General features: G+C 28.2%; 1 protein-coding gene across 1 annotated transcript in view; it reads right to left on the bottom strand.

Annotated features, from left to right (window-relative positions):
* The window catches only part of tefu (Serine/threonine-protein kinase tefu), a 297692-nt gene that overhangs the window by 128465 nt on the left and 152465 nt on the right, over positions 1 to 16762 (bottom strand). The window contains exons 28-31 of the mRNA XM_075382004.1: positions 14661 to 14953; positions 12822 to 13084; positions 10403 to 10543; positions 4513 to 4741 (exon numbers count right to left, since the gene is read on the bottom strand). Of these exons, the coding sequence (XP_075238119.1) occupies positions 4513 to 4741; positions 10403 to 10543; positions 12822 to 13084; positions 14661 to 14953 (926 nt within the window). The remainder of the gene's footprint in view (positions 1 to 4512; positions 4742 to 10402; positions 10544 to 12821; positions 13085 to 14660; positions 14954 to 16762) is intronic.

Raw genomic sequence — 16762 nt, 5'->3', positions numbered from 1 at the left:
AAATTTATAAGAAAATATACTATGGCTTCTTTTAATAGTAAATGCCCTTATGCAAATAAAAGTACTGAAGATGAAACGATTTTCTTAATTCCCATCACTTCATTAAAAAAAAAATAAAAGTATTAGTTTACAAGAGATTATAGCTGCTAATAAAACACAAAATACATGAACAGTAGGAAAGTGTTGCAAATGTGGCACAAAGATTTGTTACATAAAACAGAAATAAATTAGATTTGTAAAATTTTTATTCTACAATAGAACTAACTATTTGAACTAACTGATGGAGAAATAAAAAAAGTTCAGTTGATAATAATTTAAAAAATGTGTCCACGGATTTAAATTTTAATAATAAACACACAAGATAACAATCAGTAATTCATTAAAAAAATAATAAAACAATAATATAACAAAACGCAGTAATATCCAAAAGATTACAATGAAATTGTAAACCGTACGGTAAGTCTTGTAGATATCATTTCTTCCGCTCAAAAAACAAAAATTTCTATAATATAAATAAAAAATGTTTTTAATAAAATGATACTGATATAAAAAAAAAGGTAAAACACTATATTTCTATTATCAAAATCTAATATTAATTTAGAATTTTGTTTAAAAAAAATATATGTTAAATGTATATATAGATACAGACTGAATCTATATATATATATATATATACATATTGTGTATACATATACATACATATATTGTGTACATATATATTGTGTATATGTAGATAGAGACCGGATTATATGCAACATGAAAAGCTTGAAATATGCATGAAAAATGCTTAAAATATGCATGTCAAATATGAAAAAGTGTCAAAATATGCAACTTTAAATAATAAAAAAAAAAAATAGTAATTTTTAGTTTTTTTATTTCAAAATCAGCATATAGTTAGTAAGTAGTTGAATAACATATCGATAAATTGGATAATTAACAATTATTTAATATTTTGTTACTTTTGTAAACGTTAACGATCAGGTACAGTTCCAAATTTTCAGTAGTAAGAATGTGTCTTTGATCAGTCAAAATATTTTTATAAGTGGAAAAGGATCGTTCCACATCCACTGAGGTAACTGGGCAGTATTTGAATTTAGGAGCTATGTTAGCACTTATTGTTTCTGACAAAAGTTCACCCATCCCATTAATAAAACTATCAATTTGACACAAAGGTTCAAAGCCTAGGTTATTGTTCAAAATGTTTTCAAATTTTTCTTTAAGATTACATAGAAATATCTCTGGCAATGCAGAGTTCATTTAGCGAATTTTATTCATTAACTGAATAGATTCAATCAATGCCAAAACTTGAGTTTCAAGCTTTTTAATACTCATAGGTATATGGGAAAAATAAGTGTTAATCACAGCTACGTATTTTTTGTACTAGAATCATTAAATGCTTCCTTGGACTTAAAAATTGCCAATACAATAGCCTCTGCATAATCAAAGTCCTTTACTACACCTTTGATGGCCTCAAAATGTTCATTGTAAAACAGCACAGCTTCAATCCACGTTCCCCGTCGAGTTACCACTGGTTCGGGAGGTAGCATATTTGGCAGTTTTTCTTTATAGACCTTACTGCGAGCAGGTGACTTAAGAAACACTTTCTTTGTTGATGAAACCAGTTTATTTACATTCTCAAACGTGGATCGTACTTCTTCAGTGAGGGAATTCCATGAGCAAAGCACGTCACATGAATCAAATTCAGATAAAATACTTGGAGAGCTCTGGCTGCCTTGATCATATAGGGAGCAGTATCTGTGAGAAATATAAACAGTCTTTCATCTGCAGAAGATTCAGGAAATATTTTTTTAATACTCTCATTCACAAATCTGGCGATCGTAGAATGATGTCTTTTCAAGGTATTTGCAGGCCACCAAATATGAAGTGGGCTCTAGATTTAATGCACCGACAATTAAATTCGCAATGAAACGGCCACAAGTGTCGGTAGTTTCGTCAGCTGAAGTCCAAATAATGCTATCCTTGATTTCATTGCTTATTTCTTTCATAAAATTGCAAAAAATCTTTGAAGGTAGGATTCGTAAGTTTGTGAAGAGGAATATTACTTGTAAGCAATACTTCACATAAATCCATGCTAAAGTGGATTTTTGTTTACCTTTGGAAGTGAAATCACTGCTACTTGTCACTGTTACAAGTTGTTGTGGGCCTTTCTTTTGCAATCCTGCAATATGAAAACTTGTCTTGACATGCTAGTCTCTTTGAAACTTTTTTATGCACAAAATATTTTCTTCACAAACTCGACAATATAAAACATTTCCGTCGTATGTAAATATTCCAGGATAATCGGCTATCCATGAAGATAAACTTTTTTTTCAGGAGGCATGGTACACATTAAACTTTACACAAACAAATAAAAAACTAAACAGATGCAATGAACACATCAACAATAAAATGCGTAATTTGATTGTCTAGTGGAAGGAGTGCTGCAGTAGGCATGTGCGACGCACAACGGTATCATCCATACTTGTCTCGTATGAGTTTGTATTTTACTTAGCCTCATAATAATATTATACTATCAAAACAATAGACATGGCTAATAATAATAGAATCGTGCGGCTAATAAGTTTGGCTGGCTACAACGTAAGACTTAATTTTTTTTGGTAGGTACCCTACTGAAAAATATTGTAAATATAGGGAAAATATGCATCACTAGATTTTAAGGAAAATATGCAATAACTGGTGAATGGGCTTAATATGCAAATGCATATAATCCTGTCTCAGTAATAGACAATAGATATACAATAATAGATAATAAACAATGTTTAAGCGTTCCATATAATAAGCAAAAATAGAAAAAATTGTTACAAAACTCTTAATGGTCTGATTTTATTTATATGTAATACATATCACATTTACAGAAATAATACAATTGTTATGATTATTTGTTGTTTAATAAATGAAATCGGACTGGTAATTTTTGTAACAAATTTTTCTATTTTGTGCTTATTATATGGAATGCTTAAACATTGCTTATTATCTATTATTGTATATATCTACTGTCTATTACATATATTTAACATGTATTTTTTTTTTAAAGAAAATTCTAAATTAATAACAGACTTTGATAACAGAAATGTAGTATCTTACATCTTTTGATATCAGTATCATTTTATTGAAACCAGTTTTATTTATATACAGAAATGTTTTGTTTTTTGAGCAGACGAAATGATATCTGCAAGACTTACCATACAGTTTATAATTTCACTATATTTTTTTGGGGATTTAATTTGTTTTTCTTTCATATTTTTTTTAATAATAATAGTAACAGCTGAATCACAGAACTTAATAAATATTGCTGTATATAAAATTAGAATTATATTTGATAAGCTAAAACAGATATTGTTTTATAAAAATGTTTATGGATTTTGGATATTTTTATATGCAAGGAGAATCAATTACACTTTGACTGAATAAACTACAACCATTATTACTAAAATCATTAACAGTTTATGAAAATAATCAACTGTTGTGTAGGAAAAAAATATTTTACTTTAGAAATGTAATAGCTACGTATTTAATTAGGTAGCCTATAAAAATAATAAATCCACAATTTCCTGTGACAATAATATCTTGTAATGCCTACAACTAACCAGATACTAAAGTAGTTACTATAACAGTTTCCTATTTTTAGTAGCAAATGAGTTTTTAAACACCTTCAACTGAATATTAAGCTTTTGTAGCAAAACATTTAAAATAACATAAAATTGTATATGTATGAAATTACAGTGTTATATCCCCTATATCAACTACATGCATTACACGTATAGCCTATGCAAAAATATAGTTTTATAATAAAATCAAAATATTAGAAATGATTAATTATAAAGGAATTAAAATTATTGTATACAATTCTAAATAAAATCACTTTAGAAATATGGGTAGTGGGAATATAAAAGAGTGCCTGATATTTTTGTCAGTTGTACCAGGCACTGGATCTAATATAGGAATAAAATTTAATATTTTAACATTTGTTTACAACATTTTTTACAGAATTATTTTGTTTGCTGTTTAAAAATAAATTCTTAATAAAATAATTAATTAGAACAGGCTTTAATTTGATAAATTAAAAAAAAATTCATTTTTTTATAAAACTGTTGGAAACAAAATTGGAAGAGCCCAAATTCAAAGCTAATTGCTGTTAGCTAGTCATAGTAACACAAGAATCTGTTTTTCTTTTTAAAAATTTAAACAAAAATATTATATTAAGAAGAAATTTTAATAGACAATATTTATTTATCAATTGGAATAAAATGTGTTGCTTTTTACTTTTTCCAGTATAAGATTTACTTTTCTAACAATCTATTTTAATTTTATAAAAGGTAGATAATGAAATTCATTACATGGGATTTAACTTAATTATCTACACATATTAGAGTAATTCATCTATTACACAGGTAGTTGAATTAAAAAGTCAAGAAAGACTCAAAAAGGTTTACTAACTTGGAATAAATAAATAAAAATTTATAAGTAATATTATATCACATTCAACCATACCAGCAGCTTTGAATCCACATCTTGTTTTAACAAATCTATAGAGGGCTTTGCTTGCTGCCTGACTGACATCAACAAGTGGATCTAATAACAAATTAGAAAGTGTAACAACCATCTGATTGGTCAATGCGCTAACAGTTCCTGCTAACTGAGGTCTCTCTGCTTGTAGAACAAGTGTAGTAAGATCTACTGGTCCCAGCTCTCCTAAACAACGAGCAGCTTCTGTGGCAACCTAAAAATATTGAAAATTAAATTTCAAATCATTTTTTTTAAATAGCTAAAGAAATGAATCCTAAAATAAACAGGCATTAATAATATTATTTAAATATTTATATAGAATATTAATAATATTCATATAATACATATTAAATTAATAATTAATTTGATTTTTTATGAGACAGATGTTTCATACTCAACTGTTGAGCTGTTTATGTAGACAGTAAAAAGTGCCTTATCATGTATGTAATTTTTAATGACATTAAAAATAAAATAAAAAATTATTTTAGTTACATATATATATATATATATATATATATATATATATATATATATATATCAGTACGTGTGAATTATATATTATATACAGAGTGTATCACAAAGTTCTCCTAAGACTTTTATAACCTATTCTACTCTAAGTACTACTATAAGTACACATACACATAAATCCTAAAATGTTGTGTTTGCAAGTTTAAAGAAATTCCAAATAAAAATACTACAAGACATTTCTAAATGATGGACTTAATTTAGTAACGACTTCCTGAACTACATACTGTATCTGACTGATCTACATAGTAATTGAGAGAGTAGGTCTGAAAGTTTCAAATAACATCGCTAGAGCACATGCAGTTGCATAAACAACCACTAGAGTGCTTGTGCCACCATTAATAGTCAGTTGTGAGTACAGTACTACATATAACTATCAGTTGTGAGTTCTACAGTGCAACACAAGGTTTTCGGTGTTCTTGAGTATGACAAATCTGTTGGCAAATGCAATGCAGCGTGTATTTTGTCTCCCCATTTAACATTGACACTCCAACAACGAAGAGCATATGTTGTTGGTTTCATCAGTTTCAACGTACAAGGTATCTCTGTAAAGAGTATGGTAGAGGAGAACATGAGACGAATTGAAGAAAGTTGTTTGAAGCCTAAGAAAGTCAACCCATAAAGCAAATAGAAAACTTGGAATACCTCAATCACTGTCTAACATGTTTTGGAGATGTATACTTTTCAAATCATACCACCTATAAATTTTACAGGCTCTTCATGGAGGTGACTAACCAAAGCGTGTTGAATTTTGTGATCAAATGCTTGAAAACATGGAGGATGACCTCCACACTGGGGGCAACATTGAACATTTATGAATTGTTTCAGTAAACTTTATTGTGAGTATTATCAGATGTAATTTACTTCACATCTGTCATTAGTTCTTAATTTGGAATAAATAGTTATGATATTGAGTTTCATTTTGAATTCCCCTGCATACACACATGCATGCATGAGCGAGCGAGCGCACATATGCACGCTCACACACACACCCACATAATGAAAGTCATTTATAACTAGATTCAAGGGAATGGCAGTATATGTTCATTATAAATGAATAAGCCTATTCTATTCATACCAAAACAAATTTTTCCCCCTAAGTAGAAAATAAATAACTGATATTTAACATTAAAGAATACAACATTGTATAAAATTATAAGCTTATACATACCACTGTATGTACATAAAAAGATTTAAACTTACCTAAAATTGATGATGAGTTTATTTTAAATAAACACATAAAAAAGTATTTAATACACTTAAAAAGTATTATCGGTACACACAATACTGTAGGGTTACATCATAAAAGGTTAAACTGTTTGACCTAACTTAAAAAATTGTCTATAGCTGCTTGCTTTTTATTTTTATACCTGAAATTGTCAAACTGATTTTTTAAACTACTAATCGTTTTATCAACTCATTGCTGATATTATTTGTTTCACAAAATTACATAAGCAATTCTAAACTGTCTTGAGGTACACAGTGGAAATGATTGGATTCTTACTGATCATGACATCATTTTTGGTAATTTGTCTGAGTTTCACTTCATTAATAATTTCTTTAGTGCTGTACTTTCAGTTATTAACACAACATTATCAGCATGCATATCATCCATAATCCGTTAAATACATTTTTGGAAAAAGTGGTCAAATTTACATGGAATGTGGTAGTTCATCTTGCGACTCATAAACTTCTTTAGTTGCAACGGTAGCAAGATTGGATTTTTTGAAACAATTTTGAATTGTAGTTGAAGATATATTATCCCATTCTTTGTTGATTAATCAGATGTCATCCGAACATTTGGATAAAATTCTTTTTTCTTCTAACCAGTTGAGTAATTGTAACACCAGTAAACATCTTTACTGATGTGAAGTGAACTTTAAAAGACTGGATAACACCTTAATCCACTGGTTGTAGCTTTGCAATAGTGTTTGGAGGCAAAATACAATTTTTATGTTAAAGAGGTTTTCCAGTATTGGGTGTACTCAACAGTTATCAATTAGTAGAAAAATTTTTCTCTTCTTTTTCTCAATTTACAGTCCCAATAATGAATTTCAGCTTTAAAATTGTAGAAATCATTCACACCTTTGTATTGGCTTGGAAGTTTTTTGACGTTCTTAAAAAAACAGCGTTCTTGATTCTCCAATAGCCAACAGCTTTCTTTTTTCAGTTCCAGTCATATTTGAACAAAGATGAACAGAAAGCCTTACTTTTGAATGCACTCTGCCAAATATTTTTCTCCTTTAAATTTAAATCTTTTCTCAGAAGTTAATTTATAAAATAAGGCCATTTCATCAGCATTAGATATATCTTACCATTCATAACCTGATTTTATTAGTATCTATTTTTCACCCAGCTAACTGCTAACGTCAGAATCATCTATACTGCCTTCTTCACCACTAATTTTTGCAAAAACAATTTGATGTCCGTTAATTATTACCTACTTTCACTTATTGTAAAGAAATCATTGCCTCTCTAGCCTAACAACGTCATTTAACATTCAATATTAACAACATTTCATTTCTGTACCTGCATTTTAAAATTTATTTATGTTTTTAATTACTCAGAACAAATTTATTATTAAACAAAAAATAATTTACTTATTATATCAGACTTCTAACTTTGTTATTAGCTCATTAAAGCAAACTTTACATTAATGACCACAGGGTTGGTCTAGTGGTGAAATCATCATCGTAAATCAGGTGATTACCAAGTCGAGAGTTCTGCGTTTCAAATCCTAGTAAAGGTAGTTACTTTTATACAGATTTGAATACTATATCGTGGATACCAGTGTACTACACATCATTTAAATTTCACATTCATACATATCATCTTTTTATTCATCCTCTGAAGTAATATCTTACAATGATTCTGGAGGCTAAACAGAAAAAGAAAGAATAATAAAGAAAACCCACCAATTTTTTTTATTTTTGCTCACAACCTGATTCTCAATACAAACGACGTCATTATAAGTGACTTCTACTGTATACTCATATATATATACATTTATATATATATATATATATATATATATATATATATATATACATTTTATGATTTTTTTTACTGTAGTAAAATAAATCACTGATTAGGTTGCTGAAAATAATCTTTCCACAATGTAGGGAAGTCCAGTTATTTTTCATTTCTTCTATGACAAATGTTTAACATCAACGTAATTACATCTAATGTCTTCAGTTATTTGTTTTACTGATTACCAATTTTTGTCTTTCTCTACAGTTTTACCCTCAACACATACCTCTGTATGTGCGACCACTAAAAACTTTGTCTCTTATAAGATTCTTTTACAACTTACTTCTCTTTCCTCCAATTCATCTACAGAAATCTTCATCTTATACTCTGTCAACCTATCTAATTTTCAATGTATTCTTGTATTTTTTTTACCTGTTTTATTTCTTTCTGTTGTCCTATTGCCCATGTTTTGCTATAAAAATGCAACCTCAAATATTTTTAAGAGGATCTTTCTAATTCTTAGACTAGCAGACTTCTTCTACCATAAAAGCTTGGTGATGCCAGTCGCTTCTGGTGTCTACTTTGTGTATCCTTTGTAATTTTACTCCCTAAATATCAAAATTTCTGATATATATTTTCCTGATATTAATATTTAGTCCTTTCATGAACATTATCCTCCTTTCTAATCCATTTTATTACTTTTGTTACATTTTTATTTATATTCAAACATATTAAAAAGTTGAAAATTAATGACACCATTTTTTACTTTTAATACAAATTTATTTGCTGGTAACAGCATCAAATCAAAGTAAAGGTTTTTCTACATAAACTCACCTATCGAGGACATAGAAATGAATGAATAAAAGAGATTAATAGCACTTTTATTAATTGTCGAGGACATCAAATAACAAAATTTACATAAAGCCTGAACAACAGAAACTTAAAGACAGATTTTAGTGTTTTATGACTGAAGGTCATAAAATACAGGAAATAAAAATAAATATAGGTCATAAAATGGAGGAAATAAAACTAAATGTAGGTCATAAAATATAATAATCTAGGAAAATATAGCTGTATTTTCCAAAATTTTTCTTTATTCCTTTTCTTTTATAATGTAACAAGATCATAACTCAGTGGTTAAAACATGTTGGAAGGACTACAATTTTTCAATTATACAAGGACAGTTTGGAAAGCAACCTCAGTTTGGCTACAAATAAAAAACCAGCAAAAATAAAAATATTTTATTATATACAACTTAAAATTACAATTTTAACTATTTTTTAACATAGTTGCCATTCATATTCAAGCATTGTGGTGTTTCACTAATTTACAAATACCTTCTTCATAAAATTCAGCTGCCTGCGTAACTAGCCAACCTTTCACAGCTTTTTGAAGTTTGTCGTTATCATCAATGCATTGCAATATAAACCATTTCTTCATGAGAATGAATGGATGAATGAAAATCACTTGGTGCCAAGAGCAGGCTGTAAGGGAGATGATTAAAAATGACCCACTGGAATTGATTCAGAAGTCTTGAATTCTTCGAGCATAGTGAGGATGAGCATTGTAATGCAAAAAAACAACACCAGATGACAGCATACTGTGACGCTTGTTCTGAAAGGCTGGCCTAAGTTTCTTCAAAGTTTCACAGTAGACCGCTGAAGTAGCAACTTGTGATAAAGCACTTCAATGATGAAAACAAACTTCAAAATGCTGTGAAAGGTTGGCTAGGTATATAGGGGGCTGACTTTTATGAAGAAGGTATTAGTAGTAAATTAGTGAAATGCTATGACAAATTCTTGAATTTAAATGGTAACAATGTTGAAAAATAGTTAAAAGCTGTAGAAATTATATATAATAAAACATTTTTATCTATGCAAGTTTTTTATTTATAGCTAAACGGAGGTTACTTTCCGAATCGTCCTTTTTTTTCAGTTGGGAACTAATGAGGAAAAAAATCATGTGAAACTATAAAAGACGATGACATTCTTTGAGTTGAAGAGTGAGGTGTTAGAAGATACAATACAGCAGGCAGGCTAGATGATTTAAAACGTTGGTTAGGTTAGGGCTGGATAAGTTAGAATTAGTAAACTGCAGTGGTTATTCTAGTTACTTGTGTTGAAATTCCATCTCTCTCATTATAACTAATCAAGGGCCAGAATTTTTGTAAGGATAATTAGTTATGAAGAGTAAAGAGATTACTTTCAAAGAAAGAGATTTTCTTCTGATTGAAGAAGAAAATAGTAAGCAAGAGAATTAATTCAATCAGAAATTAGAATTAATTTTAGTCACTCAGTCTACAGAGAGAGTAAAATTGTTTGCAAATGTAGGTTCAACTTCTGGAAAAAATAAAAAATAAAAATAGTACAAAAATACTGACACAAATATCAGCACTAGAAGACAGGCCAACCAGCATGCAAATCAGCTGATGAAGAATACTCTCAGAGCAATCGTTGGAAAGTTTTCTCACTGAATTTAGTTCATTACACAGTTTGCTTAATTCATCTTTTCTTGTGGAAAGCTGAAAAATGATGCAAAACACAATGACTCATATGTCATGAACACATCAGTTTGTACTTTATATAATACAACATAATTCAGTGTACATAACAATAATTTAAATATTAAACAAAATAAAAATTTGAATAACTTATACCTTTTAATGTTTGGTTTTTACAAGATAATTCATTTTTTATAACATACACAGTTAACAATTAACAATTTTTCAGTATCACGAAGATAAAATTTATAAATTTCAATTACAAAAGAAGCAATGTATGGCTAGTTTGCAATGATTTTTTTATTTCATTTTTATAAATGCAAGTTAAAAAAAATAAATTTTTCTTTGGTTTTTGCAATAAGGTTAATCATGTTTTTAAGAAACAGTAATAATATACATCTATCCACAAATGCAAAGCCCAAAATGAAGGGGCACTGAAGTCACTGATACTAAATACTACAAAAACTGTTTGTAGCTGTAGATGAGAAAACATTTAGATATAAACAATTCAAATCTTGAAACAAGAATGTAGAATTTGAATAAATAACTAAATTAATGATATCATGAATTTATGACTATAGGAGATGTGAATCAAAGCAATAAACTCATTTTTATTTTTGTCCAACAATCTAAAATCAGTTATGAATTTCAAGTTTTTATGAACTAAACATCAATTTACAGACATTTCAATGATGTATTCATAGAAGGATTGTTTATAGTTTGTGAACATCAGTTCATGAAAAGACACAATCTTCCAGAAGGACAATCAAGATTACAGGTTTGATAAATAACAGAAAGGGTCTTAAAACAAAGTTAGAGAAAAAAATAATACCTGGGTCAAAAATGTGTCTGCAGAACTATTTGTCTACATGAAACTTGTTCTAAATTATAGTGAAGAAGCCTTCTAGTTTTACTAATGAGCCATTTAAAGAAGCACACCTCTTAGGAATTCAAGTTATCTTAAGATAACTTGAAGGTTATCTTAAGATAGTACTAAGTTAAAATAGTAAACTTTGAGCTCAGTTAAAATAATAAATTTAATCTAGCTCCAATAAGATAATATACTAATATATATCAATTAATATTAAAACTTAAAAATGTTAAGAAAATCTTCCAAGCAAGAGAACATATAGGGAAAGAATTGTTTAGTCACAAAAAAACTGTCCGTAGAAAAAGTATCAGACATTATTTTATCTTATGCTGTGAATAATGTCAAAAAGTTATTTTGATAGTTTACCTAATGAAATTCAATGGGGAAAAAATATTCCTTCTATGAAAATACTACTTTAGTGTGAAAGTACAAGCTTTTTCAATTTTTAACATGTGTTAGTACATCACACAACAAATAAATAATACATTTCACTACTCAGAGGAATTTATTGTCATATTACAACTTAAGTACAACACTGCAATCAACTGCCTACTGACTGCAAACACCCCAACAGTAGTACCAAACCTGAGCTATGTGGCATCAACTATCACCTTGGCAGACTGAACATAAACTATGCTATCTATACTTTGCTATAGGTCACAGAACTAAAGCTATACACTCAAAACATTCCAGATACAATTAAAAACCTACATCCACTAAGAATGCACAACTGTAGTATGTTAGTCAACCATATCTACATTCACAAGGCAATCATATATATATATATATATATATATATATATATATATATATATATATAGACTTCATGCACAGCCTAACCCTGCTGCAGTGGTGCAGTTATACAGCTTCATTTGAATCAGTATAAAACCACTTGCTATTAATGGTATGGAAGCTATTAATGATGTAAAAACAGGATATCACCTTAAAACAAATCCAGCTGCAGCACTAGAAAATTTCAGCAGAAATAAACATGTCCTGAGATTGAAATTTACTATCAAAAATGATAATGATGAAAGTGCCCTTACTGTCAGTGATAAGAGTTAAGTACAAATCCAAATCTGCTCAAACTTTGTATGTTGTGATACCACAATGGGCTTAATCAGCTACCAATGCCATAAGCTGAATATGTATAATTTTGCTACTGCAAAAGAGTGATAATATAGAAATAAATTTTTTTTAAATTAATTGAGTCTGTTTAACTTAAACCACTCACAATTAAACCTATTTATATAAATCTGTTAACAATACGTTACTTGTATCAGAAAATTCAATAAGATTCAAATTATAAAAATATAAACTGAACATAAATAAAATGAAAACAGAATGCTGAATAAAAATGAGGCAAAAAAAAAATGCTCTATTGCAGTTAACAGTAGCAAACATTCTAAAAGAATAAAAAAAACTAACCTGAATTCGTAAATGTTTAAGTCCTTCTAAACGGCAACTATGATTCAACTGATGTTCTCCAGCTTCCAAAAAATGTTTTATATCACCAGCAAGAGCCGATGAGAAACCATCATTACGAATGTAGCTAAATCGCATAGTGTTGTAAACATTTAAAATAGTTTCAAAATCCTGGTCATCTGGTAGAGGATCTAATTTTGCAATTCCAGGAAGAACATTATGATTTTCAACTACCAGCAAGTATATTATTTCTACTGATCTATTACCTGAAATATACAAAACAAGTAAATTGGATGTCAGCCAACATTAAAATTTTTAAAATAAAGTTTATTTCACACAATCAAAAAGGGTACAATTATTTTACAAACACATACACAGAGAGGTAACTAATATACATACTTGCTTGACAGAAAAAAAATATTTTAAAAATTGTTAAAGATTAAAATCTCTGCATCACTTACTAAACTATTACAAGTTCAGCCACTCTGAAGATGGAACAGATTTTATTGAATGTATCTTTATTAAAATTTCTATCAGTTGTCTCATAAAAAAGAATTTTTAACATAACCATTAAATCAATTTTTTGGAATAATATTTACATGGAATAATATTTTCAGATCTTTTGAGAACTATTATTTGACTTTCTTTCAATGAAGTAAATGGTAGAACTGTCATATAAATCTGTCTTGGTATGATTAGAGAACCCACTTAATACATGGACAAACAGTGCAATCAATCAATACGTGTTGTCTAACTTACTGAATTGTTTTTGTCAGATTTAGTGGATTTGTACATTTCACATTTTCAGGTAGGATAGCTATTACATACTATTTGTAACATTTGTATGTTGTGGTTAAAACACTGATGTATGTATGTCCTTCTACGTATGAGATTAAATGCAAAGGATAAATCTGTTGTATGTTGTGATTTTATTTTTTTTTTTTTGTATCTGCAGTTGAATGTGTGTCATCAGCCTGATCAATATTTAATGCAGCTAATGTAGTTTAATTTGTTGTATAATGTGTTGTCTATAAGTATGAGTGAATATCCAATTACTATACTAGATATTTCACTGTAATGTGTTCTTCATTTGTAATTTTTGGCCGATGATGGTATATGTATTAGGCAAAATAACATAAGAAAACTGTAAACTTTACTTCGTGGAAGATAAGTTTCCAATTCACTGTATAGTATTTTTTTCAAATCCACTGTTATAATTTAATGCAGGAATATACACCGATTATTTTATTCAGAAAATATTAAGCTTTTGAAATGCAATTCCATATTAAATGAAATTGATGAATTTAATCACATACATTATTTCATATATTCTTTCAACACAAAATGTTCAACAATGATCTTTCAAAGCATAATCAAACACTAGCATCACATCTGACAACTCAACACTCAGAACTCTCAGAAAGTCTCTGAATAACTTAATTTAGAATAAAAGCTAGCTCAGAAAACTTTACTAAACAGCAAAGGGTTTTATGATTTTTTTAAAAATTGTTTTGCAATATTTTAGAATAAAATCTAAAAAAATAATTGATCAGTCAGAAGAAATTAGAAGGTTCAATAATTAAGAATAAAAACAATATTTATTAAAAATAGAAAAAAAGAACTACATGTTTAACAATGCAGACATGGTTCATATTACAAAGAAATTATAAATAATGTTGCAAAATAAAGTTAAACTATAGTTTTCTATCTAAGGGCAAAAATTAAAGTCTATTGTTGCCCCGTCAAGCAAAAAAACTTTTACAAAGACAAAAAAATTGTTTACCTAGATGATAATACAAAGAAAAAAAAAAGATTCCTCTTAAATTGAAAACAGTTACTTACGAATATCCTTAGCAGATGAAATAAATGGGAGAACAGTTGTAACAATGTGATGCAATAAAGAATTAATAATATCAGCACATGTTGGAAGAACTATATGAAGAAAGTGTTTTAAGTATGAAAGGGCTGCAGTCAGAAGACAATGATGTGCTAAGCCAGAGAACCATGAAATTAAATGCAACAAAGTGTGCACCACTCTGCAAACAATGAATGAAGATAATTCTTTCATCTTGTCATCAGCCAAGTGTCTTCCAAGGTATTCACACATTGTGATATATCGATGAAAACTTAAAAACCTAGAACAAAATCATATTAAATATCACAGAATTTAATAAATGTAATGAAGTCTACATGAAATATGAATCAGAATTAAACAGAGGGAATTTATAAAAAGAGCAAATACTAAAATTAAGCCAAAAATGTTATTTAACTTTTTAACTACATTCTCTATTATTCAGCATTATAATGAATGTTTAATTACTAACCACTCTGAGTAATATGAAAATTCTATAATATACCCAACTTCATCTAGTAACATGACAGCAACCAAATAAAGAAGGGAATAACTTTTTCTTACCAAATTTTATTAATTATATATAATAAACAAAAAAACAGGTCCAAAATGAAGGAAAACAAACTAAATCTATTTTAAATTTTAAAAGTGTATATTTGAGATACTATATTTCCATGTGACATAAGAAGTTCAAACTATAAAATAGATAAGAAACATTAACCCAACAGCAGGTACACATGCTAGAATGAGTTTGGATTAATGGAAAGAAAAATATTTCAGAACAAGATAAAGAACTAAAGAAGTAAATGTTATATTTAACCGAAGATTTTTCAAATGATTAATGCAACTGTTTACAAATCATAACATCCAGTTGTAATATACTATTAATGGTACATTTGTAACAAAAAAATAAATATTGTATTCATTATTTGGTTGCAAGCAAGACTTAAACTACTGTAATTTTCTACATAATAAATAATATCTATTCTAGATAATATTTATGTGTTCCAGATAATATCTAAAACTATTATTTTAGATAATTCCCTTCTTCTACCCAATCCCTTTCCTTCATCCCTTTTTTCTTCTATTACCTCACAGCTGACGTTTTACTGGAACTAACTGGGAATGGAAAATCGCCTTGGGATTTTATCCTGAACATCACATTAGCTAAGAGCTAATTTTCTGCCTAAGATACCAGGATTTACTTCTAATAAAGTAAATCCAGGTCTTCTGCGCCTCTAAAATCTAATCAAAATTTGTTTATTGATATACTATTAAGGAGCTTAATACCATTAAGTCCCTGAAAACAAGGGGACTTAATAAAATTCATACTTAAAATAGCAGCTTTTTTTAAAACTTTGATTTTCAAAACTGAAAGTCCAACTGTATCTACTATTACTACAGATGACACGGGAATGTTTATGTTTAAGAATTTTAACATTTTCTTTTATTTTTTATAATTCTGATCTTTCAGCTGCTTTTTAAGTTTTGGATGTTAATATAATAAAAATGTCATATGAGGCAGGTGTCAAGCAAATGGGGTCAGGCAAATGGTGAAATGAGATTCAAATTTTTAAATAAAAATTTTCATTTTTTTGGCAATTATACTAAAAATAATGTATTTTTTTTATGTTAAAGTAATTTGGTCAAAAGTTCAACTGGGACCCAAATTTTTTAGTAAGAATTTTGATTTTCTCTCACTTATTTTAAATATTGCATAATTTTTAAAGTAAAAACATTAATTTGATCAAACGAGTCAAATTTATTTATCCAACTGAATATTTTGAACTTTTTAAACTACTCTAAATACTGCATAATTAAGTCTCATTAACATTTACAAACACTATGATTTAGTTGAAATTAAAATATGTCAACTGCAAAGTAAAGAAAGTTATGCAATCCTTTGCAAACTTTTTTTAAATATACAATAAATCTTTAACAATCTGTTGATGGCTCTAAAGCTGTAAACATGACATAATACAGGTTCAGTGAAAAAGGTTTTAGTAATTTAAAAAAAATTGTAACTCAGAAACTACTAAAGATAAGCAAATGAGTACTTTTTAAAATTAACCAACTTGAAAACATTTTCTTA

This window comes from Lycorma delicatula, chromosome 1, assembly GCF_047948215.1.
Source record: "Lycorma delicatula isolate Av1 chromosome 1, ASM4794821v1, whole genome shotgun sequence".
Lineage (NCBI taxonomy): Eukaryota > Metazoa > Arthropoda > Insecta > Hemiptera > Fulgoridae > Lycorma > Lycorma delicatula.
The sequence above is the reverse complement of the archived record's forward strand: the minus strand, read 5'-3'. Positions and strand labels throughout refer to the sequence as shown.